Consider the following 24485-nt stretch of genomic DNA (forward strand, 5'->3'; position numbering starts at 1 on the left):
TCCTGAAGGAACAAGCATTTATGGGGTTCCTATGCGCCAGGCCTAGCTAGGAATTTTTCACAGCTCATTTAAGTCACATAACACTGGGAGGTGGGGTTGTTACCCCAGGAGGAAACATATCAGAGCGGCCTGGTGACCTATCCCAGGTCACACAGTGAGGAAAGGAGCCAGAATTCAGATTCAGGTCAGCTTGACTCCAAGGCCAGCTTTTTTTTTTACCCTTATAAGCAGACACAAAATAGCAACACCATTTATCATGTATATTGGATTCTCATATACGTTATTTCATTTGATCCTCACAACAGCCCTGTGAGGTAGGTAGGGTTATGTATTATTGTTATGCCCATTTCACAGATGCAGAAATGGAGGTGGCTCAGTGAGGTGAGTGACTTGCACAAAGTCACATAGCACATTAGTGACTTCACAGGTCCTTTACTTTCTCTAACATCAAGCTGTGTGAATTAAGAAGCACCGAAAAGATGGAGAAAGAGACTTTTTATGGAGGAGAAACGGGTAGCAGTGATTTACAAGACTTCTTCCTTCAACTGTTGGGTCACAGCTTCTGTGACCTGTTCTAACCTGTTCTAATCTGGATTCCCCTGAGTGACTTTCTTGAGTATCATTGGCCTGGTGGCCTGGGACAGCTGTCAGAGACTCCTGGGTCCCCCTGTATGAGGAAGAGGCCTTTATTACCTAACAGATGCAGCCTTTGCTCACGGCCTAGCATACCGGCTCCCTATCCCCAGGCTGTAACTACAAGACGCCCCTTCTTCAGCCAGTGGGTGACTATGTCACTAGGCTTCCCTGGTGTTGTCTGAGGGTCTCTGCCCAATGGGGAAAATTGTGGGACTTCCAAGGCCATGCTCCAGGGATGAATCATAATGTGCAGATCTGAGGTCTGCACTGTTCATCACCCCCTGGGAAGTGGTGGCTTGGGGTGTCTTGCCCTAGACCTTCCCTCAAGGAGGAAACAGTGCCACAGTGGAAGGCTGTGTCTTTCAGAGCAGTGTCGTAGGATAGGATACTCTAAGAGTGTCCAGCCCACTCCTGGGCTCCTTGCTGCACCCTCTCCTAGGAGCCCCTGGGCTCCTTCCTCTGGCAACACTTTCTTGAGAGGACAAATCTTCATTCTCCAACAGGAAGTGGTCAAAAGCTATGCGGAGCCATGGCTGGTGAGAAGATGGGTGAAATTGTGGTCACAAACAAAGCAAAGCCATCACAAAATGGGACTGACTTACAATGGATGGTGGGTGTAGGGGGTGTGTGGGTGGAGGATGGGCTGACCTTGGTTCTGAAGACAAATGCTATTGGGAACCTAATTCCAAAGTAGTAATATAGTCAGGATTAAGTGTCTGGCTTCTTAAGGTGACTATTTTGAAAGAGAAAGTATACGTGTGGGTGAGAAGGCAGGTCTAGAACCAAGACTAGAAAATGGGAGTGGAAAGACAGATTTTGGTTCGATGGAAGGAAGAGCTTTTTAACAGCCAGCCCTGGCCAGTCATGGCAGGGACTGCCTTGGGCATGATGAGCTTCCCTTTGCCGGAGGTATGCAAGCAGGGATATATGATCACTTTGAAGGTCCTGGGGCGAGGCACTCAGCCCCACATGGGTTGGGGTGTGCTGGGAGCTGGGGAGGACTAAGTGACCACTGGATTCTTTTCCAACCCTGAGAGTCCATAATATTATTTGTTTAAAATGATCTGTTTCAATGATACTTCAAATTCTTGGGAAAAGGATTACAAAAATCATGTAACAGTCCACATCATGAAATGCCTTTCATTGCACTGGCTCCAGATACTTTAAAATCTTTGTAGGACAACAACTCATCTCTGAAGTGAGAAATCCCCAAATGTCTACTATATTTGACTCAGTCAAGAGGGATATCCCCATCTTCTGAACCCTGGCTGGACGCTCCCTCGTCTGGGCCATGCCACAGCTCAAATCTCTCCCCGCCACAGTGTGGGTCGGTCAAGAACGCAGCTCTGAAATCCTTCTGCATTTCTGAGCCAGCCAAATGTGGCTGCTGCTGGGTGAACAAGTCCAAGGTCCTGGCTACATCCTAGGGACAGAGGAGCAGGAGGAGTGGGACTATCTGGTGACTTTACGTCCTGGGGAACTGAAGGGAGCTCCCTGTTTTCACCCCCTCCCTTCCATGAGGGGCTCCTTTCACAGAGGGCTGAGAGAGGCACTGCCTAGTGATACAGAGAGCGCTGGTACCCATGAAGAACCAGCCATTCCTCTGTAGCCAGAAAGCCCTCCTGTGGCCTTTAGGACACATTGGCAGATACTTCATTTGTCATGACAAACTGCCCATCTCTAGCTCAAAGTGGCAAGGAAAAAAGGTGGCTCTGTTGAGAGAACACATGGATTCCTATAGGTAGACTGCACTGTGGGGTGAATCAAGTCCTGCTATGCGATTAATACAGATTAGTAGCGCCCTGCCTCACACCACTGGTGAGACACTCTCCAAGATCTTGGGTGATGTGGAGCTTCTTGGGAGCCCCCCACCAGGGCTGCTGGGGTCCTTTTACCTGTACCGTATTAATCGAATAATCTTATTGTTCATAAAATCCACAGCATGTGGGTGAGAAGAATCAATGCAGAAGCCATCACTCAGAGCAATTTTCAGTACCTCTTCCACGAAGACCTGAAAGCTGTTGATTTGCTTGTTGGCTGGCACCACCCAGAGCCTCTTGAGGTTCTGCTTGGTGTACTCCTCCTCTGGCAGGCCCTCCACATTGGCCACCCAGTCCAGAGTCAGGTGGTTGGGGTCCTGCAGGTGGCTGGTGATGGAGGAGAGATTGCCATTGGAGCAGTAGAAGAGCTTGGAGCCAAGGAGCTTAAGGAAGAGGCAAGAGGTACTGAAGATGTTGGCGTTGAAGACCTCCATGCTGGAGGAGGAGAGGCTATAGATCTGAGGTGCCTCCCGCACAGTGAAGTGGACTGTCTGCACACGCTGGTTCAGGGTGATGTTGAGCATGGCATTCTTCTCGGCCTTGGACAGCTCCACCTCCTTCTCTTGCAGTGCCTCAATCAAGGGCTGCACCTGGTAGAAGTCAGCCTCTCTTCGGAGCAGGCCCATCTCTTGGAAGTCCTCAGGCAGGTCCAAGTGGGAGGTCCGCAGGAAGTTGAGGATGTAGCGGAACACTTTGCCATCGCGGTCAATGAAGCAGTTGCCCTGGCTGTCCCTCTTGGTGGGCATCTTCCCACTGAACATGGCACCCAGCATGGAGTCAGGGAAGCTGGTCAAGGTTGCCAGTGAGGTTGTGTAGAGCTTCCCCCCAACATTCAGTGTGATGGGGTCAGACATGGCAGGAGGCTGGGGTGTTGGAAAGTGGTTCTAGACAGGGAGAAAAGTGAGAAATTACCCAACCATATCTGCTGTCTTAACTCTGTTGGGGTTGGTATAAAAGAATACCATAGACTAGTTGGCTTAAGTATTTATCTCTCACAGTTTTGGAGGCTGGAAAGCTCAAGATTAAGGTGTAGGCAGATTTGGTGTCTGGTAATGACCATCTTCTCTCTGTGTCCTCTTGTAATGGAAGGGGCAATAGAACTCTCTGGAGTTTCTTTTTTTTTTAATTTTTTTTAAACATTTTTATTTATTTATGACAGTCACAGAGAGAGAGGCAGGGACACAGGCAGAGGGAGAAGCAGGCTCCATGCACCGAGAGCCCGACGTGGGATTCGATCCCGGGTCTCCAGGATCGCGCCCCGGGCCAAAGGCAGGCGCCAAACCTCTGCGCCACCCAGGGATCCCTGAGTCTCTTTTATAAAGGCACTAATCCTGTTCATGAGGGTTCAACTCCTATGGCCTAATCACCTCCCAAAGGTTCTAACTCCTTATACCATCACACTGGAGATTAGGATTTCAACACAGAACTTAGGGAGACACAAGCATTCAGTCCATAACATCTATGTACGCATAGTTCTCAACTGCTTATTATAGATCAAGCCTACAGTCCTAGAGCTTGAAATGAATGAATGCTTGATAAACAAATGGATGGTTGATAATAACCACACCATCTAAAGCACATTAGGCTCACTAGGGAGTTTAAAAAAAAAAAAAAAAAGAAAAGAAAAAACAAAGTATGGTTCTTACCCTCCAGAGATCATTGTAAGTGGTCTTTAATACCCCAGAACTGGTGTTTTTTTAAAAGCACCCTTGGTGATTCAAAATGTTCAGTTAAGACAGAGAACCACTGTTCTAAGGAACAAAAGAAAATGTGCTTGGACTGGATGGATGCTCTGTTACTCGCTCTTACACAATCTGCTTACATACATCTTTTGACATAGATAATACTACCATCCATTCCTATCATGTACATGAAGAACACTGCCAGGATTCATTCCCCATGCTCAGAGAGATGAAGGGCTGGCTGTGCCAGGATTCAAACCCAGGTCCCTTTATATGAGAGACAAAAATATGTACATGCTTACCAGCCAAACACTGGTACATTCTAAGTACCTAGCAAATGCTCTGAGACTTATGTCTCCAAGCCTGGCACCCCTGCTGCTGTACCCATGACGTCTTATTATTTTTCTATCTCAAAGCATTCATAATGACTGGCTATGAGTAGTGCCATTTCCATCTATTTCCCAGGCTTACAATGGGCCACTCAGACCTCTGGGCTCTGATAGCCTTTCTTGGAATCTCATCCTCCTTTAACAACTTGCCCTGCTATGAAGATGCTCTTGGCTCCTGGTGGCCTGCCCTTTCCCATCATGAAGACACCCCAGCCTCCTCTGAAACCTTAAATTTCAGTGCAAACTGAAACTTTACCCGATTCTTAACAAATCCCCCCTTCCCTGCCACCTTGCAGCCTCTAGCGTCTAAGGCTGGCGAGTCTCCTTCAACCTGAAGTCTTGGAGTCTAACTTCTCTTTAAGGTTCTAGAAAGCAGGGGATGTACCCTTGTAGCTTCTCACATGATACTTTCCCAAGATCCCACCTGTGGAACAGATTAGGCAATGCTTCCCTGATGCTGGGCCTGAGGGGCATAGGGTAGAATTAGCTCCAGTTCTGCTCACGAGAAGAGCCCAGCTGGCGAGGACACCAAGACACGAGGTAGTGAGGCTGCAGTGGTGAGGAGGATGGGCCAAGAGCTGTGGGAGTGGGTCAGGAATGAGTCCTGTCATGTTTACTGTTCAGATGGGAAAACAGAAGTCTCAGGCAGGACTTCCCCCAAAGTCATCCAGCAAGTGTGGCGAGCAGGCCAGAGCACTTCTCACCTTCACCACACTTGCCTTCTGAGGCTGGTTATACCAAGGCCCCCTTACTCCAGAGGATGGAGACCCCTGCCAGAGGATGGAGGCCATGCTGGTGGATGGAGCAGCCCCACCCAACTGTCGGGGGCCGGGAGGCAGTCCCCTCATGATTCCTTCCCCATCTCATGGGGCATTTTGATATTGCAGAAAGGCATTAACCATCTGGAGTGCCTGAAGAGAAACAAGCCATGATGAAGTTGCAAAATCGGCAGCAGAAGCCTGGAGCAGATGGGCTGCTAGACAGTGGGGAAGTCCAACAGAAGGGGTGGGCGAGGGGCTGTGCAGAGCCCTGCAGCTGGGGGGAGGTGCTCTGGCTCGGGGCTGGGTCTGGTCAGTTTGGTCACCCAGGAGGTGATGGACCCAGGAGCCAGGGCTGCCCCCTTCCTTATTCCAGGATCTCCCTTCCTTTCTAGATAGTAATTTGCATATTTTAGTTGTCAGTCTCTCTCCTTGACTTAAGGGCCAGGCTCTGCAAAGTGGCTTAGCTCCAATGGAAAGAGCAGACTCAGCCATCCGAGAGGCTGGGCTGTCTTTCCCCGTGGTTCTGTGGGCCAGACCCCATATCTCCACTGAATTTAGTGCTGAAGAGCACAGAGCACTGTGGGTGGGGGAGGCAGTCAGGGCATATCTGGGGGCTCTTGGGTAGATACCCAAACTCCTATTTCTCTGCTTGCAAAGGCAGGAGAGCTGCTTTCCTGCCTCTGCCTCCCAGCCATGTGGCTTCTGTCATCATCTGAGGAGAGGGTGGGGCAGGCAGATGGGGAAGAGACTAGTTAGGTGCCATGTTTTCTGACCACCTTGCCCCCCGCTCTGTGGTATTCTCCCCATGCCCACAAGTCACAAAGCTCAGTCCTTTAACACCCTATTTTCTAGGGGCAGCACCACTGTGTCCACCATCACGGATGCACAGGCCCCGCCCGGTGTAAAAGGCACCATTACACATGAAGACAGGAACTGGCATCTAGGGATCCCTGGGTGGCGCAGCAGTTTGGCGCCTGCCTTTGGCCCAGGGCGCGATCCTGGGGACCCGGGATCGAGTCCCACATCGGGCTCCCTGCATGGAGCCCGCTTCTCCCTCTGCCTGTGTCTCTGCCTCTCTCTCTCTCTCTCTCTCTGTGACTATCATGAATAAATAAATAAAATCTTTAAAAAAAAAAAAAAAAAAAGGAACTGGCATCTCCGGGGTGTTGGGGGGGCTTGTGGTCAGGTGGGGATGAACCATCCTCACTGAGCTACAGCCCCTGGGGTGCACTCAGCTGTCTGCTGGACATCTCCAACTGGATGTTCCATGGCTACCAGAAGGCCTAATACAGAATTTCTCTTCCCCTGAAAGTGCAGTGAATTCTTCCCAGCCACGCAACTGCCTGAGCCTAGTACCTGGGCTTCCTGGCCCTTTGCACAGTCCCCCTGGCAGTGCCCACCAATCCATCATGTTATGATCATGGTCTTCCTCCCTGGCTTTATCAAGATGCAGCTCACTGGAAATCCACATGCAAAAAAAAGAACCTCAACCCATATCTTGGACCATGTAGGAAAAATTAACTCCAAACAGATCATAGACCTAAACGTAAAATCTTTTGAAAACTATAAAACTTCCAGGAGAAAACCTTTATGACTTTGGGTTAGGCCAAGATTTCTTGGCTGGGACCCAAAAGGCACAAATCATAAAAACAAAATGAAACAAAATCGACAAACTAGACTTTATCCAAAGGAAAAAATTCTCTTCAAAAGATACTGTTAAGAAAATGAAAATAAGACAAACTGTTAGAAAATATTTGCAAAACATAGATCTGATAAAGGATTGTTAACCAGAATATATAAAGAACTCTTAAAACTCAGAAGAAAACAGACAACCTAATGAAAAACCAGGCAGACAATCTAAACAAATACTTCACCAAAGAAGGCATATAGACAAATAAACACGAGAAAATGCTCAAGAGCAGTAGTCATGAGGGACACGAAAATTAAAACTACAATTAGAGACCATTAGATGCCTATTAAAATGGCTCCAATAAAAAAATCCGATAGCACCAAATGCTGCTGACTACACAGAACAGTGGAAACTCTCATGCATTGCTGGTGAGAATGCAAAGTGGTACAATCACTGTGGAAAGCAGTTTGGCATATGGTTTCCACATGACCCAGCAATCCTACTCCTAGTTATGTACCCATAGAAATGAAGACATACATCCATGCAAAAACGTGTACCTGAGTATTTATAGCAGCCTTATTCATAATTGCCCAAACCTGGAAACAACTGAAATGTAAATGGTAAACAAACTGTGGTACAACCATACAAGGGAATGACTCAGGAATACTAAGAGAGGAGCTACTGACTTATACCACAACAGAAGAATTTCAAAAGCATTATGTGAAGTAAAAGAAAGCTGGCCTCAAAAGGTTACATGGCAGGTGATCCTATTTTTTTTTTTAAAGATTTTATTTATGGGACACCTGGGTGGCCCAGTGGTTGAGCGTCTGCCTTCGGCTCAGGGTGTGATCCCAGGGTTCCAGGATCGAGTCCCCCACATCAGGCTCCTCACAGGGAGCCTGCTTCTCCCCCTGCTATGTCTCTACCTCTCTCTGTGTGTGTCTCATGAATAAATAAATAAAATCCTTTTTTTAAGATGAAAGAGAGAGAGAGGGGGCAAAGACATAGGCAGAGGGAGAAGCAGGCTCCCCATGAGGATCCCGATGTAGGACTCGATCCTGGGACCATGGGATCATGCCCTGAGCCAAAGGCAGATGCTCAACTGCTGAGCCACCCAGGCATCCCGGCAGGTGATCCTATTTATAGAACATTTTGAAAAAGGCAAAATTGTAGAGACAGAAATAAGATATGTGATTGCTCAGGCCTGGACTGGGGAAGAGATTGAGTACAAAGAGGCAAGAGGGAATATTTTGGAGTGATAGATATAGTCTATCTCTCAATGTGGTGGTAGTCAAATGACTGTTATAAAGGTTACACAATTTATGTAATTGTATACCTCAAAAGGGTAAATTTTACTATGTGTAAATGACTTCATAAACTGGAAAATGAATCAAGATTGTGATCATGTCATGAAAGCAATACAATGGGTTGTAACTGGCTACATATATTATTGGGAAATTTTTGTTTCAGTTTGTATATGAACTGGATTGTGATATAAAATATATCTTCATACTGGGGGGTTGTGATAAAATGTATTTTTGAAAACCACTGCCTAAGTTGTGATCTCCTTGAGAGCAACGACACATCTCATGTCCCTGCATGGGCACTGCCTAGCACATAGCGGATGCTGGTGACATGGGGATGGGAGGAGGGCAGCATGGAGAGACTGAGACAGAGAAGGAATGAATGTTTACTGAGCATTTTACTACTTCCAAGGCCTTCACAGTCACCAGCTTTTTAAATTCTTATAGCAACCCTAAAAGTAAGCATTATTCTCCATTTGGCAGATAGGAAAATGGGACTCAGAGAGACTAATGATTTACTCAGGACACACAGCCAGCTAGCAGAGAGCCCATCCTCAGCCCTCTCAGGCTGCGAAGAGTTGTAATAGTGACAAAAAGCTGTAATAGCTTCAAACAAATTTAAGAATCTCCAAAGGATCCTTTAAAAATACTGTCCTGCTTGGCAAGATAGCTACCATTTACTGAGTGCTCACCTGTTCTCACTACCTGAGGAGCTTCATGTAACACTTAGTGGCATTTTATTTGTAACAAAAACATAGAGAAAAATATGATAGCATTGTGTTAAATGCTGTACATGCATTTTCTCATTCAATGTCTTTATAAGGACCCTGTGAGATATGAGGAAGCTGAGGCTCAGAAAGTTGAAGAGTCAGTGGAGGAGCTGGGATCTGAATCTAGTTCTGTGTGGGTCCAACACCTTTGATCATTCATCCTTCCTGCCACAGGGTCTCAACGTGAGTGAGAGATGCACACTCCCTTATTCTCTGTCTAGACCAGATGGGTAGGGTCCTTGGGTGGCTAGTCCACTGGCAGCCTGGGCTCTGCCCCTCCCATCAAAGAACGTGGGGACAGGACCTGGAGATGGCCCAGAATGCCTCTATGGCTGACACAGGGCAAGTCCACTGAGAGGCCCAAGCCCTTCTATTTCAACAGCAGCTGATGATGTCTAATGACAAAGCAGTGGAAAAGCCAGGTTTTTCAAAGCCAGAGTAGAAAAGATGGATGAAAAGGGAGCCTGGGTGGCTCAGTCGGTTAAACGTCAACCTTCAGCTCAGGTCATGGTCTCAGGGTCCTGTGATTGAGCCCTGCAGTGAGCTCGTTCAGCAGGGACTCCGCTTCTCCCTCTACCTCTGCCCCTACCCCCTGCCTGGTGCTCTCTCTCTCAAATAAATAAATAAAATCTGAAAAAAAAAAAAAAAAAGATGGATGAGAATGCAAACTGAATCAGGAAACAGATAAAAGAAATCCCACCACTGCTTCTGAATGAGTAATTTTTTCTGAAGCAGGAGACTTTCTAAGTCTGCCTCACAACTTGAAAAGAACCAAGAAAAAAGCTCAGCCCTATTTCCCTCTTGGAGAAAAAGACTGGTGTCAAACCAGGAAATTATGCCCTGCGGATCCTCAGGCCATCTGACTGGGTTAGGAAGGCCAGGGGACCTGGGGACTTGGGAGTTGCTGCTGGAATTCTGTCCTCCCTGAAATGGGTCTGTGACCCAAATGAGAGGGAATCTTAAGGCCCCTCTGGGTGCCATGTGAAGGGCAATTCTAGTCTGGGGCCTGAAAATCACCCGGTTGCAACGTCTACTTTCTGTGCCACAGAAAACAGAATTCTTTGAGAGCAGATGTCCTGTAAGGAAGGGCAGCCAAGCCATTGCTCAAGAGTCCTACTTTAAAACTCTGTCCTGGAACCCACCTGTTCCTGCAATGCTCATGAAGGATACAGTTAATACTTGTTAAGTACCGGCTGTGTACCATACCTGCACTAGTTGTGTTACACGTGTTAGCTCATTCAATGCTCCTTCAAGGAAAAGTATTATCTCCATTTTACAAATGAGAACCTCAGGCTCTAAGAGGTAGGAATCTGCCCCAAACAGTGGTAGTCCCAGAAATCAAGTCTAGGCCCGTCTAACTGCAAAGTCTGTGCTGTGAGCAATGGCTGTTGGAGAGATCTGGCACTCGTGCCCCTCCTACCTCTTACCAGGTGCTCTTATACTTGCCATCTCAATTTGATTCTGACCTACATAAAGACCAGGGCATAGGGATCCCTGGGTGGCACAGCGGTTTGGCGCCTGCCTTTGGCCCAGGGCGTGATCCTGGAGACCCGGGATCGAATCCCACATCAGGCTGCCGGTGCATGGAGTCTGCTTCTCCCTCTGCCTATGTCTCTGCCTCTCTCTCTCTCTCTCTCTGTGACTATCATAAATAAAATAAAAAAATTAAAAAAAAAAAAAAAAAAGACCAGGGCATAGAGAATCAAAATTTCCTGAGAACTGAGGACATGCCCTGAGCTATGTGAGGCATTTTCTTATAGATTGTTTCATTAAAATACCACACTGATGCTGTGAGATAGGTATAAGTATCATCCTAATTTTTAGGGTTATAAAATTGAAGCACAGAGTAGCGAGGACAGCTGCTTAAGATCACACAGTTAGAGGCAGCAGACTAGAATTCCAAATGAGTCTTTCTCCAAAGCTTGTGCCCCCTCCAGTAATATAAGCCATTATATTTTATTAAGGAGCATAAATAGGATTTGAATAGAGACTTATAATACTTCTGAGAAAGATGAAATATCTTAAAGTTCTTCTAAAATCAACTACAGTTGTTACGCTATCCTTGTCCAAATCCCAATAGTATTTTTTCAAAGGATTAAAAAAAAGATTAAAAGTTTACTTTGGAGAAATTGATGAGTGATAACCTGAAAATATCTGAAGAAAAATAATTACCTTAGATGCTAGTTAAGATAACTAGTAACTACTAGTAATGTATTAAATAGCACTATAATGCAATGACATTTCAAACTATAGTATTAAAACAAAAAAGAGAAGGAATTTTGTAATATGTCTGTTGAAAAGACTGGTTGGTAATTAAAATATATATATATTCTTACAACAACTCTGGGATCCTGGTAGGACAGATTACATTATTCTTATTTCACCAATGCAGAGCGAATAAATCCCTGGTCCAGGGCTTCATCTGCATTCTTGATTTCTGAGTCATGACCTGGAGGAGGTTCTGGGCTTGGGCATTCCTCAGAGAACCAGTCCTTTGGAGGCAGCCTGGTGTCCTCTAGTCTAGGTTTTGAGCAAAAGACTGAAGCCAGCCACAGAGGTTTTAGATAATAGTCTGTCCACTCATGAAGTCCTGCAATAGGCATGGGCTTTCTATGCAATTTCCTACATTACTGTCACCGCTGAGCTTCCATAATGAAACTACTTGCTATGCAACCTATTCTTTCTACACAGTAAGGACCAGTTGCAACAATAGTAAATCTACTGATAATTATTCATCTGCCTGCCCATTCATCCATTTATTCATTTCTTAGCTCTGCTCAAACAGCCTAGAAATGATATTCCAGTAACAATGAGCACACCTGGCCCCAGTCCTTGGTTTCTAAATGTTATCTCCTACAAAAAGAAACCAGGGTTTCCTGGGGAAATTGATGATTACAGGACTTTGACAGAAAAAAATGCAAGGTGAGCCTGGAACATCTCTTGCCAGATAGCAAAGAAACAATCAAAGATTAATGAGATCCTGTCCAAAGAACAGAGGAGATCTTAAAAGTTCTTATCAAAGAAAAAAATATTTTTATAACTCTGCATTGTGATGGATGGTAACTAAACTTATCATGGTAATCATTTCACAATATATACATATATCAAATCATTACATGTGATTTATATCTCAATGATACCAAAACACAACAGAGGAGCTGGCCTGAAGGACTCTCCTTGGCCAAATTTGGAATAATTTGAGTACCAAAAAAGATTAATGATGATAATGGGCTATATATATATATCACACATTGAATTAAAAAAAAATCATGAGGGACGTCCAGGTGATGGCTCAGGGGTTTAGCGTGTGCCTTCGGCTCAGGGCGTGATCCCGGGGTCCTGGGATCGAGTCCCATATTTGGGCTCCCTGCCCTCTGCCTATGTCTCTGCCTCTCTCTCTCTCTCTCTGTGTCTCTCTTGAGTGAATAAAATCTTTAAAACAAAACAAAAAAACACCCCAAAACTATGAGTCTATGTTACTCCAAAAAGGAAAAAAAAAAAAAAGAGAGATGGGAAGAAGAGACAAAGACACACAGAGGAAAAAATGATTCTATAACAAAGAATACCAGCCAATAAATACAGAAAGAATGGCATATTAGAAAAATCACCATTTTGAAACCCTCAATGTTGCAATTTGGGCAAGGATCACCAACGGATGTAGTGAGAAGAACAGGGAGCACACAATTTGGACAGTCTCAAAGAACCACTGCAAAGACTAATTACAAAGGGAAAAATTACAAAAATGGAGAGATCAGGCAATCACGGCCTTAACCAACAATCGAATTTAGCACTCAGGGATGGTAGGACCCTGGTATCACACACTTCCCGATGTGATGCAGTAAGGACACAGCATCATCAGAAAGAAAAAAGAACCCTGACTAATCACTGATAAAAGAATCAAACACAAATTCACACAGGTCGAGGAGGCTTATCTAGATGAAATGAGATGATTAAAGAGATAAGACTATCATGCATGAATCTTGATGACATCTGATAAAAAAATAACCTACAGGGTAACTGGGTGACGGGCACTGAGAGGGGCACTTGATGGAATGAGCACTGGGTGTTATGCTATATGTTGGCAAATTGAACTCCAATAATAAAAAAAAATAACCTACAGAAGATATTTTTTGGCAGTTGGAGAAATTTGAGCATCCACTGTTTATTAGACTTCTTTCAAATTTTCTTAGGTATGAGAATGGTATTATGGTCATGTTGGAGAATTTTGTAATTAGGAGATACATGCTGAAGAATTTAGGGGACAGGTGTCAAGACATCTGTAACTTTTACATAGTTCAGCAAAAAGGCGTGTCTGTGTGGTGAAAGGAAAATCAGCAAAGGGTGACATTGGTGCAGCTAGGTGAAAGGCCATTCTTTGAACTTTTCTGTAGCCTTGAAAGTTCTAAAAATATTTTTATTTTGAAAGGGGGAAGAAAAGAATGCTTCCCTCTTAGGGACTCCAGATGTAAAATTCCAGTCAGAGTGCCCGACCACAATAAACAGCCAGGTTCAGTACACAGGCTTGTTATTACTACTCCCAAGAAGCATTACAATCTAGTCTTTTCCTCTCCATGTGCTGCTGGTTTTTTAAAATTTTATTTATTTTTAATTTTACTTATTTATTCATGAAAGACACAGAGAGGCAGAGGGAGAAGCAGGCTCTCTGCAAGGAGCCCGATGTGGGACTCAATCCTGGATCCGAGGATCATGCCCTGAGCTAAAGGCAGACGCTCAACCGAGCCACCCAGGCGTCCCATTGCTGCTGTTTCTTGGAGGATGAGGTAGCCAACCAGGGTGAAGCTAAAAGAGCTCACAGTTGGTGGAGGAGACAGAATTTAAAACTGACCGGTCTCTTTCCATAGAACCACCACTCAGAGAAACCATAATGCGAGGACGGCCTGTCACTGTGTTAGGATCCAGGCTGGGAACAGATGGTTGTTGACTTGCTTCCCCTGCCTCCTCCAGAACCCAGAGGTTCTGCTGCCACAAGAAAGAAACTCTTGTTATAGCTCACTGAGAAATGTTCACAAAGAGGGGCCCATCCTGGGCCTCAGAAATGTTGTGGATAGGCAAAAAGAACTGGAGGGGCTTTGACATCACCTGGGCCTGTGTGCGAATCAGGCTAGCTGTGTGGGCCTGGGTCGATTGCTGGATAGATGGTGACTGTAACTACAGCAATAATGACAATGGCTGACATTTATTGAGCAATTTTTCCTATGCTAGGCACTTTATGTCTGCTGATTTCATAGATGAAGTAGATACTATTATTATCCCTCCCATAGAGACCAACCATGCCAGGCCCTCTACTTTCTCTGCAATTTGGTATCTGGCGTCCCTTCTGCCTGCGATTTGAAGGAAAATCCCATTCATCTGCTAGGCCCTTCAGCAGGGATTCCTTCCTTCCTTCTCTACACCGCCAGAGCATTTTATCTTCACCCCTTACAGAAGCTGCTTTACCTGAGTAGCTGGGTGCCTGGCTAGCCTGCTGAGGCTGGGATCTCGCCCCTCTCAATTCCCTGAAGCAGGCAGACTATCAGAAGGGGAAATTTCTTCCCCTGCTTAGTCAGATTCATTTTCCTCACCCCAGACTGAGATCTACCAATAGGGAAGTTTATTACCATTTCCTGAATTTTAAAACATTTTTTATTTTAAAACACTTCCTTGAAGTTTCCGCTTGGAATCTAAGGAAGGCCCAGGTGACCACCTGGAAGTAAATGTAGGAATTACTACCGTGCAGGAGAGAGATTGACCGTGGCTGGGTAAATTTCAAGGGTGACAATACTCAGAGTGAGTAAAGTGTCTCTCAGTAAACCAGATCAGACTCCCTCCACCCACCCACCCACCCCCTTACTCAGTCCACCACAATAAAAGACTGGCTCACAGCCCTAAGGTCCATATGGGAGCACTGCCCTTCACCTACCTCCCCTTCCTAGCCTCCCCACGCTCAACAGCTGTATCTTCAGCCCTGTTCTGTCCAGTTCATATCTCTAAGAAGCCCACAGGGCTGCTCCATTACCCCACAACCCACACTGTAGTGGGAAACAGTGCTGTCTACACTCAGGTAACACACACAGAACCTGCAGTGAGTTGCCTAGCAGGGCACAGCATAGGGAAAGGTGAGCTGGAGGCGGGAGGCCACCTGACCTGGCAACCCAACTTCCCCATTTGCATTCTCTTTAGTGGCAGAGATGCCCAACAACCACCACCATCCCCCCATCCTCTTCCAGAATTTTCCTTCATCCTCTCTGCTTACTCTTAAGCTTCATCTTGTGGTTTTCCTCAGGCACAAGCACTCCATTTCAATCACTCTCTTCCTTAGGGTCTTCCTGCACCTGACAACCATTATAATTTATACAATTCAAATGCAGCTTCTCATTTCATCTTCACAACATCCGTAGGAGGGTTGCCTTACAGGTTGGCATTCAGAAGGGTGGAAGCTGGTCCTGTCACGCAACCTGCATAGGGCGGGTCATCTAAACTTTTGTTTCTTCCCTGCCATCCACTCCAGATTAAACCTCTGCCTCCTTGGACTGCAGGAAATAAAGCAGGGTTCTTTGGAGTAAGGAGTCCTAGGTGGCTTTGGCCAACTTCATTTCTCTTTACTCCTGTAAACAGATAATGGTGATGCCTCTCCAGGGTATGCGAGTTGAATGAGATCATGTGTGTGACGCACTGGGTTCAAGAAATGGGCTCTTTATTTCTATCACAAGGGAAGGAAGGTGTTCTGTGCACTCGCGGGTGTTTGCCCACTCGGGGTCTCCCGTACCCAAACCAAGTCAGCGCGCGGCCGACCCTGGGCTTTCCACGGCCGGGAAGGATCTTTCCATCTTTGTGTCTCCGCCCCTCCTCCAGTGCTTTTTGGCCCATTCCAACCAGTCTAACCTCGGCTTGGCTTATCGGCTTTCTCAGCACTGACTCCGAGCCCTGGGCAACCGCTTCTCCGACCTCACCCGAGTTCTCCTCCACACCTAGAGACTCCGCCCAGCCTTGCCCCCCCCCACCCCCACCAGACTCCTCCCACAGTCTCGACCCTCTTTATCCGGGCTTTTCCAACCTTCCCCATCATCCAGACTCCTTCCACCAGCTCCGCCCCCTCTCCCCAATTATCGCCCCCTCCCCCGCAGCCTCTGGCGATGCCATCCCCATTGCACAGATGAGAATGGCGAGGCTAAGGTAGGAAAGATGACCTCTCATAGTAGGGCAGGTGCCAGGTGGGCCCACGTCCCCTCACCGGCTGTCTCTGCGCCCGCGTCCCCGGCCGCGCCGCACCCACCTCCTGCCCTCGCTCTGCAGCCTCCCCTCCACGGGCGGCCAGCGCAGCTTTGCAAGGGGGGGGGGCGGGGGAGGAGGGCCGGAGCCCAGCCCCAGCCCAGGGGCGTGGCGGCGCGGGAGCCGCGCGCAGTACTCCGGGACTTGTAGTTCTCCAAGGGCTCTGTGCGGCACGGCACGCCTAGCGCAAACTCCATCTCCCAGGAAGCATTGCAGCGAGCCCTCCATCTCCCCGCCTCGCCCCCGCCAGAGCTCAGACCGGCTGGCCTTAAAGGGGACGCGGCCTGAGCGGCGGTTCGCGGGGTGGCCCCCGCTCCGGCTCCTCCCTGTTTCCCGCACCTCGCCCCTCCCCACGCTTCTTCCCGCAGCCCCGCAGCCCCGCAGCGGCGCGGCTGACTCGGGCTCCCTGGGTACAAGCTTGTACAGAGCTGGGTGGGGAGTTTGGACTTTGCAGTGAGAGCAGCATCCCTGCCGGCTGGGACTTGGCGGAGGGCGTCCCCACTCCTGGGGGAGCAGAGGACTCGCCCTGACCTAGGCTGGCCTAGCCTAGTCCTGCCAGGCCTGAGCGCCCCGCCCAGGAGCCTGCTCTGAGGCAGGGGCCACCGGGGTCCCGGAGGTAAGGGGGCCGGGGGCGTGTGTGCAGGTTGTGGGGAGGGAGTGTCTGCACCCCGGCGGCCCGAGAGCCCTGGTGGGCACGCGCGAAGGGCTCTGAGAGTTTGGGGCTGGGAGTAGGGAGGTCTAGTGCATCTTGGGCCTCGCTGTGTGACCTTGGGCGAGTAGCTGCCCCTCTCTGGGCTTCAGCCTCCTTCATCAATTGTGTTTGGAGGCGATCCGGTCCTCTGCCCTAATACAATGAAGCTCACTGGCCTTTCGTGGGGTCCGCAGCCCCAGCCTGGGGGGGACGCCGGTGCGCCGGTATAACTGGAAGGAGGGGTGGGGCTAACACAGGGCACAAACTGGGGAGCTCAGAGGTTGCAACCGCCTGGCGTGGGCTTCTGCTCTTCTCAGCATCCTCTCCCGGGCGTACTTCTCCCTACAAGACTTGAGACTCCTTGTGTTAGCCTGGTGCCCGCCCTTCCAGAAAGCCTGGTGTGGGGGTGGGGACATGGCTATCTTAAGTATGTGAGGGGTGGCCCCAGCAGGGATGGGTGATTGTGGTGGGTTCCTGAGAAGGGAATATATGCTCCCTCTCCTCCCATTCCCCATCAGTTAAAGAGTAGTTGCTTTTTACCAGTAAAACCCTTTCTTTCTTTCTAGGAGACAGTTTGGTGGCCCAGACAAGGGCCTCCCAGTAGGAGGGCAAGGGGATCCTTCCCAGGGCTGCCTTGGGTAGAAGCAAAATTCAGAGGTAGATGCTGTTGTCCAGAGACCTGGGTGGGTGGGTGAGTGGGGTGCTCCTCACCAGCTCTAGCACCCCGGAGGAATCAGAGGAGGAAGAGTGGATGTGAGGGTCAGAGAAGGAAGAAATGGGCGTCTCAGCTTTTAGGTGCTGAGTTGGGGCTTGGAGGGTCAGCAGTGGTCTGGGGGAAGGGAGCCGCTGAATGAGACCTTTCTAAAACCCGCTCCCTGGCCTATGAGATTTTGTGAGCTTTTGACCTGAGGGCAAACCAGGAACAGTTTTTTTCTTTTTCTTTTTCTTCAGTTTTGGTTGTTTGAGTCATTTCTACATGGCTCAGTCTTGTCCAGGGACCCCTGTAGGGACTTTCTTGGCTGATGTTTGAGTCTCAGGGTTATGGAAATGCAGGATCATACCTGTTATTTAGCACTCCTTCCCCTCTGTGCCTGGTCCTGCGCTGGGCACGGGGCACAGATGAGGGATGGGACCGCCTCCCAGCCTGCTAAGGGAGATAGACTTTGAATTCAGTGACACTGCTGAGGGATGAGAAGAGCAAAGATGGCCTTGAGAAGCTCAGAGACTTGGACTATAGGGGGGTTAGGAAAGGCTTCCCGGGGCGGGGGTGGGGGGGGCGCATGTGACCTGGGCCTTGGAGGATGAGTCAGAATTTGCCAGAAGAGGGAGAAGCCTTTCCCAGCAGAGAGGACATCACCAAAAGGTGGCCATCAGGAAAAGCCCACTGACCATAGTCCTTCAGATTTGTCACCAAGCAGTGTTTGTCAAGTTCATATCCACCCCTGCCCTCCATCAGCCAGTTGTCACAGAAAGGGCTTGAATGTCAAGCTCAGGAGTTTGGATCTTATGCTGAAGGGGCTGGGGAGCCTTGAGAGTTCTGAGCAGGGTATGGCAAGATGGAGCTTATCATCTAATGAGATTAATCTGATGATATTTGCAGGGTGGGTCACAGAGACCTGGGAGGGATGAGGAAGGCTGAATTGGGGCCCAGGGTATGGGGGCAGGGCAGGGCATTGTGTGTACACACACACAGACACGGTACCGTGCTTTGAGGTTGGTAGAGATGAGTCAGGCTTCACCATGCAGGAATGGAGACCTGTCAATACACAATGGAAATGTGGAGGGTCATCCAAAAGGGACAGATAAAGGGATCTGGGCCTTCTAGGGGAGGGATTGTGAGGTTCCTGTATGCTTACTATCTGCACTGGAGCCAACTGGGTTTTGCTGGGACTCTCAGGCTATCACACCAGCAATGAGAGGTATAAGCCAAGGGCCTGGGGGAAGAGCAGCAGCACTGGTTGGGAAAGGCTAAGAGGTGGTCAGGCGGTCATCTCCCATTTTGGGGTTCAGAGGCTCATAATGGTGAAAGAGCACTTCCCTCAAGGCCATGGGCACCATGGGGCATAGTGCCAGGGCTAGATTTGAAGGCTTGGACTCTTCTGCACAATGCATACCGCTATTGGAGGATGGATCGAAGGAGGGAATGAGGAGGTGGGGTTAGAAGACTACTGCACTAGTCCAAGCAAGAAGTAAAGAGAAGCTGATCTTGGGTGCTGCAGGAGCTCCGAAGGAGATAGTGGAAATGCTTAGTTGGCAGTGAGGGAATTTCCTGGTAGAATCAGCAAGATCAGGAGTGTGTGTCTGTTTCCCCACTGGGTGTCAGATGGCCCAAGAATAGACTTATGACTGCTCTGGCCCTCTTCTTTTTTATACCTTGTCCCCTTCTCTGTTAGGGCTTCAATGGTCTCCACTCTCCAGGTGAAAGGGCTGAGGAGCCTGGCAGGGATTCACCCAAGGTCACCTGGTAATTCAGAAGCAGAGAACCTGGGTCGCATGCTTCTTACGCTGGCTCTTCTGAGGGAGGATATGGCTGCTGCGTGCTGCTGCGTGCCGCTGAGTTTGGTGCGGGGCAGCTGTCTCTTGGGTCAGAGCCAGTGTGGACAGGCCATCTCCTTGTCCAGAGCCTAGAGGAGTAATCCAACCTCTCCTGAGTAATGCTGGCGGTCTGCTGCTTCCTCCCCTAGGGAGACCAAGTGCAGGTTCTTATCCCACCCCGCCAAGGCTGTGTCCCTCTCACATGGTGATCCTCCACTTTCCCATGCGTGCCCTAGGGAAATCAGGCCTTGTCCTGCCTCCCTTCTGTGGCCTGTGGTGAGGTCAGGTGAGCTCCAAGCCTCTAAAACCCTTTTGCATGAATGCACTCAAGACATTGAGTGGGTTTAGTTGGTGACTATGGTGACAGCTGATCTCAGATTGCCTGTGTGGGAGTGGGGGCAGGTAGGCAGGGCTTGTTTGGAGTGGCCAGGCCACAGACTGCACAGAGGCTGCACGGCTGGCCCCAGAGATCACAGCCCTCACAGAATGGCACCACAAACGGGTTTCCAGCTGCCAGGTGCAAAGGTATCCGGTAGAATGGTATGAAATTGCCAACATCTGCTCCTTTGCTTTCGTGTGGTTCAGCCTGATATCACTTATCCCCATTTTACAGAAGACTAAAAGAGGCTCATGATGCAATTTGCTCACGGTCACATAATGAGTTGCAAGGCTAGAATAAAATTTGCCCAAGGTCACATTAGAATGTAGGACTCGTCATTCCTAGTCTCTTTCCACTTCCAGAACCTTCTGTAGCCCCAGAACTCCATTTCTGCCTGCCCCCAGGTCCTCTTCCTCCACATATGAGGTCAATATCTCATCGATTAGGGTTTCTTCTTGGCTGCCTGAATAATAGGATTTCTTGGCATCCTGGGTTGAAAGCATATTAAGTCCACTGGCCTGGAGGGCAGGGGTAGGGTTTTGCAGGGATAGTTTACCAGGGAGGTTGGTCGCAAGCACTGCCTAGGAAAGAGAAGACCGGGATGAAGGGAGACCAGTTTTTAAAGACCCGGTAAAGGCCTTTGAGATTATGCCTTGTGTTGGCACTCTTTACCAACATATCTGCCTCTGCCACCAGACTGGAGGTTCCTAAGGGCGAGGACTTTGCTTTTAAAGGGAAGGGGGCCGATTTATTGAGCACTTCCCTGTGCTCAGCATCATGCTGAGGACTTTATATTTAACAACAATCCTGAAGGGTGGAAACAGACTGAGAGAGTGTAAGTAACAGGGATGGGAAGCGGACTTCATTTCCAGATGAATCTCATTCAGAGTAAAAAGAGTTTAACACACTATTCGAGGAGGCTTGGAGTGGGCTCTGGGTGTATGAATCTGTGCGAAGTTACCAGGTGGTTCGGAGGCAGCCAAGCCAGTGTTTGGGAACCACTGATCTGTACTCTGGCTTTACCCACAGTAATCTCAGAGATGCCAGCCATTGAGGACCTCACAGCCTGGTGAGAGAGAGAAAGAGACAAATGGGCCCATTGCATTTAACACATGCAATAATGGAAGCTTGGCTTCAGCCAAGAGCTAGGACAGTGAAAGGAGTGTCTCCATAGGGCCTAGCACAGTGTCCGGGTCCACAGTATCTGTGGTTCTGAATAAAGGTTTCTGGCGCCTCATTTAGTAAATGTCTGGCTTATCTTCACACTAACGCCAGGTCTCAAGAAGTTTTTACGAGCCAGTAAGTTTAAACGCTTACTGTATGCCGAACCTTATCTCATGTCCTGCCTAGAGTGGGATTATATAAAGAAGCAAAGAAATGGCCCTGTCTTCTAGGAGTTGAAAGTTGGATATTAGGAGAAAAAGCTTTATCTTTGTGAACCAGCATGAGAATCGGAAGTAAAAGTGGGTCAGCTTGGGAGACAGGCTTCCAGGAAACTGCCCAAAGGAAGAGGAAAGGCAAAGGGAAGGCTACTTCTGCTCAGAGGCATAAGTAGCAGTAGTAACACTGTATTTTACATCTTCTTCTGTATTTTACATCTTTGCTTCTTTGACAAATGCCGACTATGTGCCAGGCACTGGCCTAGGTGAGGGAACAAAACAGACATGGTTCCTGCCCTCAGGAACCTGTATAGTATGGTGGAGGAGGCTGACTCCAACTAAGGAGTTATGATAATTGCTGTAAAGGAGGACAAGGTGCTCTGAAATTGTTAACAGTCGTGTTTGACCCAAAGAGGTTAGGCAAGGCTACCTTGAAGAAGTGAGTTTGGGCTAAAGTCTGCAGGGTGAGTCAAGTAAGGAGGGGAGGGAGGAGCATAGGCGAAGGGCCCAGCAACAGGGAGAACACAGCGAGGCAAGAGTGAGGGACTGGTGTGGGCTGAGGCTGGGGAGGGGCAGGCAGGGCCTTGAGTGTGCAAGGCTATGGGGCAAGGCCTGGAGGCGGGGCCAGGCCACAGACATGATACGCTGTGCTTCATTGGAGGGAATTATGTGATCCCAGCTATAATGGAGGAATAAGCGACAGGTGGGTGTAGGAATGGAGGTCCAGGTATATTCTAATTGAAGACAGGGTGTCTGAGGTAAGCTTTGAAGGAAAACAGGAGTTTGGCTGTGTGAGTGTGTGGTGGTGGAGGTCTTGAGAGATAGGATGTTTCAGGCAAAAGGCACAGCATACAGAAAGAAGTGGAGCCTTGGAAAGGTGTAGGTCGCTTGAGATACAACAAGAAGTTGATTTGGGGCAGAATAAAGTATGCAGGGATCTCCCCGTTGGTTCTTCCTTGGGACCCTAGGACTGCTCTCCCTCCCTGGAGGTGTGATTTTTGTGTGTGTCCCTGCTCATCTTCCCCAACAGGACAGGGCTTGGCCAAGATACAGGGCAACAGCTTTTATATCCAGCTCCTACTGGCCTCAAGAGTGGATGAGGTCACCAGCGAGGCCTGGGGAGGGAAGGGCGAAAGAGTCGGGTGGAAGGTTCAGATACTGCCATCGCAAGGCGCTCATCAGCAATAACTACAACTCCCTGGGGCTCGTTACATGCCAGGCATTGCGCTTAGCTTCATGCAATACCTCCCAGTGAGGTATCCTCGCCCCATTCCACAGGTGATGAAACGGAGGCCCCGAAAGGTGGCTGGTTGCTCGCCCCAAGTCGTAGCGCAGGGGGATCCCTCGGGGAACGGGACCTGCTGGGCAGCGTGTGACCCTGCTCCCTGTCCCCTGCAGCGTGGCACCATGGACAAGATCCTGGAGGCGGTGGTGACGTCCTCGTACCCGGCGAGCGTGAAGCAGGGGCTGGTGCGGCGCGTGCTGGAGGCGGCGCGGCAGCCGCTGGAGCGCGAGCAGTGCCTGGCGCTGCTGGCGCTGGGCGCGCGTCTCTACGTGGGCGGCGCGGACGAGCTGCCCCGCCGCGTGGGCTGCCAGCTGCTGCACGTGGCCGGCCGCCACCACCCCGACGTCTTCGCCGAGTTCTTCAGCGCGCGCCGCGTGCTTCGCCTGCTGCAGGGCGGCGCCGGCCCTCCGGGCGCCCGCGCGCTCGCCTGCGTGCAGCTGGGCCTGCAGCTGTTGCCCGAGGGCCCGGCGGCCGACGAGGTGTTCGCGCTGCTGCGGCGGGAGGTGCTGCGCACCGTGTGCGAGCGCCCGGGGCCGGCGGCCTGCGCGCAGGTGGCGCGGCTGCTGGCGCGACACCCGCGCTGCGTCCCCGACGGGCCTCACCGCCTGCTCTTCTGCCAGCAGCTGGTGCGCTGCCTCGGCCGCTTCCGCTGCCCGGCGGAGGGCGAGGAGGGCGCCGTGGAGTTCCTGGAGCAGGCCCAGCAGGTGAGCGGGCTCCTGGCGCAGTTGTGGCGCGCCCAGCCCGCCGCCATCCTACCCTGCCTGAAGGAGCTGTTCGCCGTCATCTCCTGCACAGGTGCGTGGGGGCTGGTGCGTGGTGTGCGGTGTCGAGGTGTGGCAGGTGTGCGTCAGGGGCTACTTCCCGGTGGGGAGACGCAGCGTGCCTGCCTTAAGTAGCAGGGCTGCCCTGAGCTCCTGCTCTGGGCCTCTCCTGGGGGGGGTGCTGGGCCCGGGGGGGGAGGGGGGGGCGGACCCAGATTAAGCTGGGCAGGAGGAGGACCCGTGAGTGAGACAACAGAAGGGGGCGCGTGGACGTCATCATGCCCTTTGGGTCAGGTGGGTTTCGTAGAAGTGATGACTTTTTTTTTTTTTTAAGATTTTATTTATTTATTCACGAGAGGGAGAGAGGCAGAGACACAGGCAGAGGGAGAAGCAGGCTCCACGCAGGGAGCCCGACGTGGGACGCGATCCCGGGTCCCCAGGATCACACCCTGGGCCAAAGGCGACGCTAAACCGCTGAGCCACCCGGGCTGCCCGAAATTATGACTTTTGATTCAAGTTTTGAGAGGTAGCTGGTCAGCAGCAGGGGCGAGGTGTTCAGGGCAGGCCGAGGCCAAGTTGAGGACGTGCGGTAGAGCCTGTATATCTCAACTCTGAAATGTAAACTCTTGGTCCTCCATTGTCAGCTGTGGCTCTTGAACTACACTTTAAATGGGTGAGATAAGATCTGTGCCTCTCCTGATTATAGGGCTATTAAGTTGAAAGGAAGAGAATTCACCTGGCAGGAGAAAGAACCAAGCCCAGAAGTATAAGCACTTATCCAATTGGAGAACAGATTTTGATAACTAAGTGGTCTTTTTCACCTTTAGGCCTTTGTATGGTTCCACCTGGAATGTCTTCTCTCCCCTCAAGTCACACAGCCTTTCTCTCTGTTCTTGCTGTTCTTGCTTGTTTCTCTCTGGTCTTGCTGGTTATCCTTTCTTATAGACCTTGCCTATAGGATAGGCACAGTTTGGGCGGGGGGTGTCAGGGGTTTTTGTCTGTGCCCAGTACAGGGCTGGGCCCCAAACCATGCCAGTGAAGGTTTGTTGAGCGAATAAACTAAGGTGGGATCGGAGGCTGTGCTGTTGTAGGAAGTGGCCCTGATGTGTTCTTTAAGAAGCCTAGTCTACCTTGGCAGCATGAGCCCATGAGGTATTGGGGGAGGTGAGGGGCCTACCTGCCTTGCTTAGCTCA

At 49.6% G+C, this 24485-nt stretch overlaps 2 protein-coding genes across 6 annotated transcripts in view; one reads left to right on the forward strand and one right to left on the reverse strand.

Moving 5' to 3' along the window:
- The window catches only part of USP35 (ubiquitin specific peptidase 35), a 78897-nt gene that overhangs the window by 9108 nt on the left and 45304 nt on the right, over positions 1 to 24485 (forward strand). Inside the window, exons 2-3 of one of the 3 annotated variants that reach the window (XM_077867206.1) lie at positions 17519 to 17609; positions 22644 to 23325. In XM_077867206.1, the coding sequence (XP_077723332.1) occupies positions 22653 to 23325 (673 nt within the window). In that variant the 5' untranslated portion in view covers positions 17519 to 17609; positions 22644 to 22652. Of the gene's footprint in view, positions 1 to 16419; positions 16878 to 17518; positions 17610 to 22643; positions 23326 to 24485 lie in introns of those variants that run through there. The other 2 variants (XM_077867204.1, XM_077867205.1) reach the window with 2 other exon arrangements.
- KCTD21 (potassium channel tetramerization domain containing 21) lies at positions 242 to 16347 on the reverse strand. Of its 3 annotated transcripts, none has more exons than XM_077867218.1 (2): positions 16266 to 16347; positions 242 to 3340 (listed from the first exon to the last, which is right to left on the reverse strand). In XM_077867218.1, the coding sequence occupies exon 2, from the start codon at positions 3308 to 3310 to the stop codon at positions 2528 to 2530; it is 783 nt and encodes a 260-aa protein (XP_077723344.1). In that variant the 5' UTR covers positions 3311 to 3340; positions 16266 to 16347; the 3' UTR covers positions 242 to 2527. The 3 variants fall into 3 exon arrangements, with proteins under 3 accessions (XP_077723344.1, XP_077723345.1, XP_077723346.1); XM_077867219.1 differs by having other exon boundaries at positions 16224 to 16342; XM_077867220.1 differs by lacking the exon at positions 16266 to 16347 and adding an exon at positions 16180 to 16200.

The sequence above is a fragment of the Canis aureus genome, chromosome 23 (genome assembly GCF_053574225.1).
Source record: "Canis aureus isolate CA01 chromosome 23, VMU_Caureus_v.1.0, whole genome shotgun sequence".
NCBI classification, from domain to species: Eukaryota; Metazoa; Chordata; class Mammalia; order Carnivora; family Canidae; genus Canis; species Canis aureus.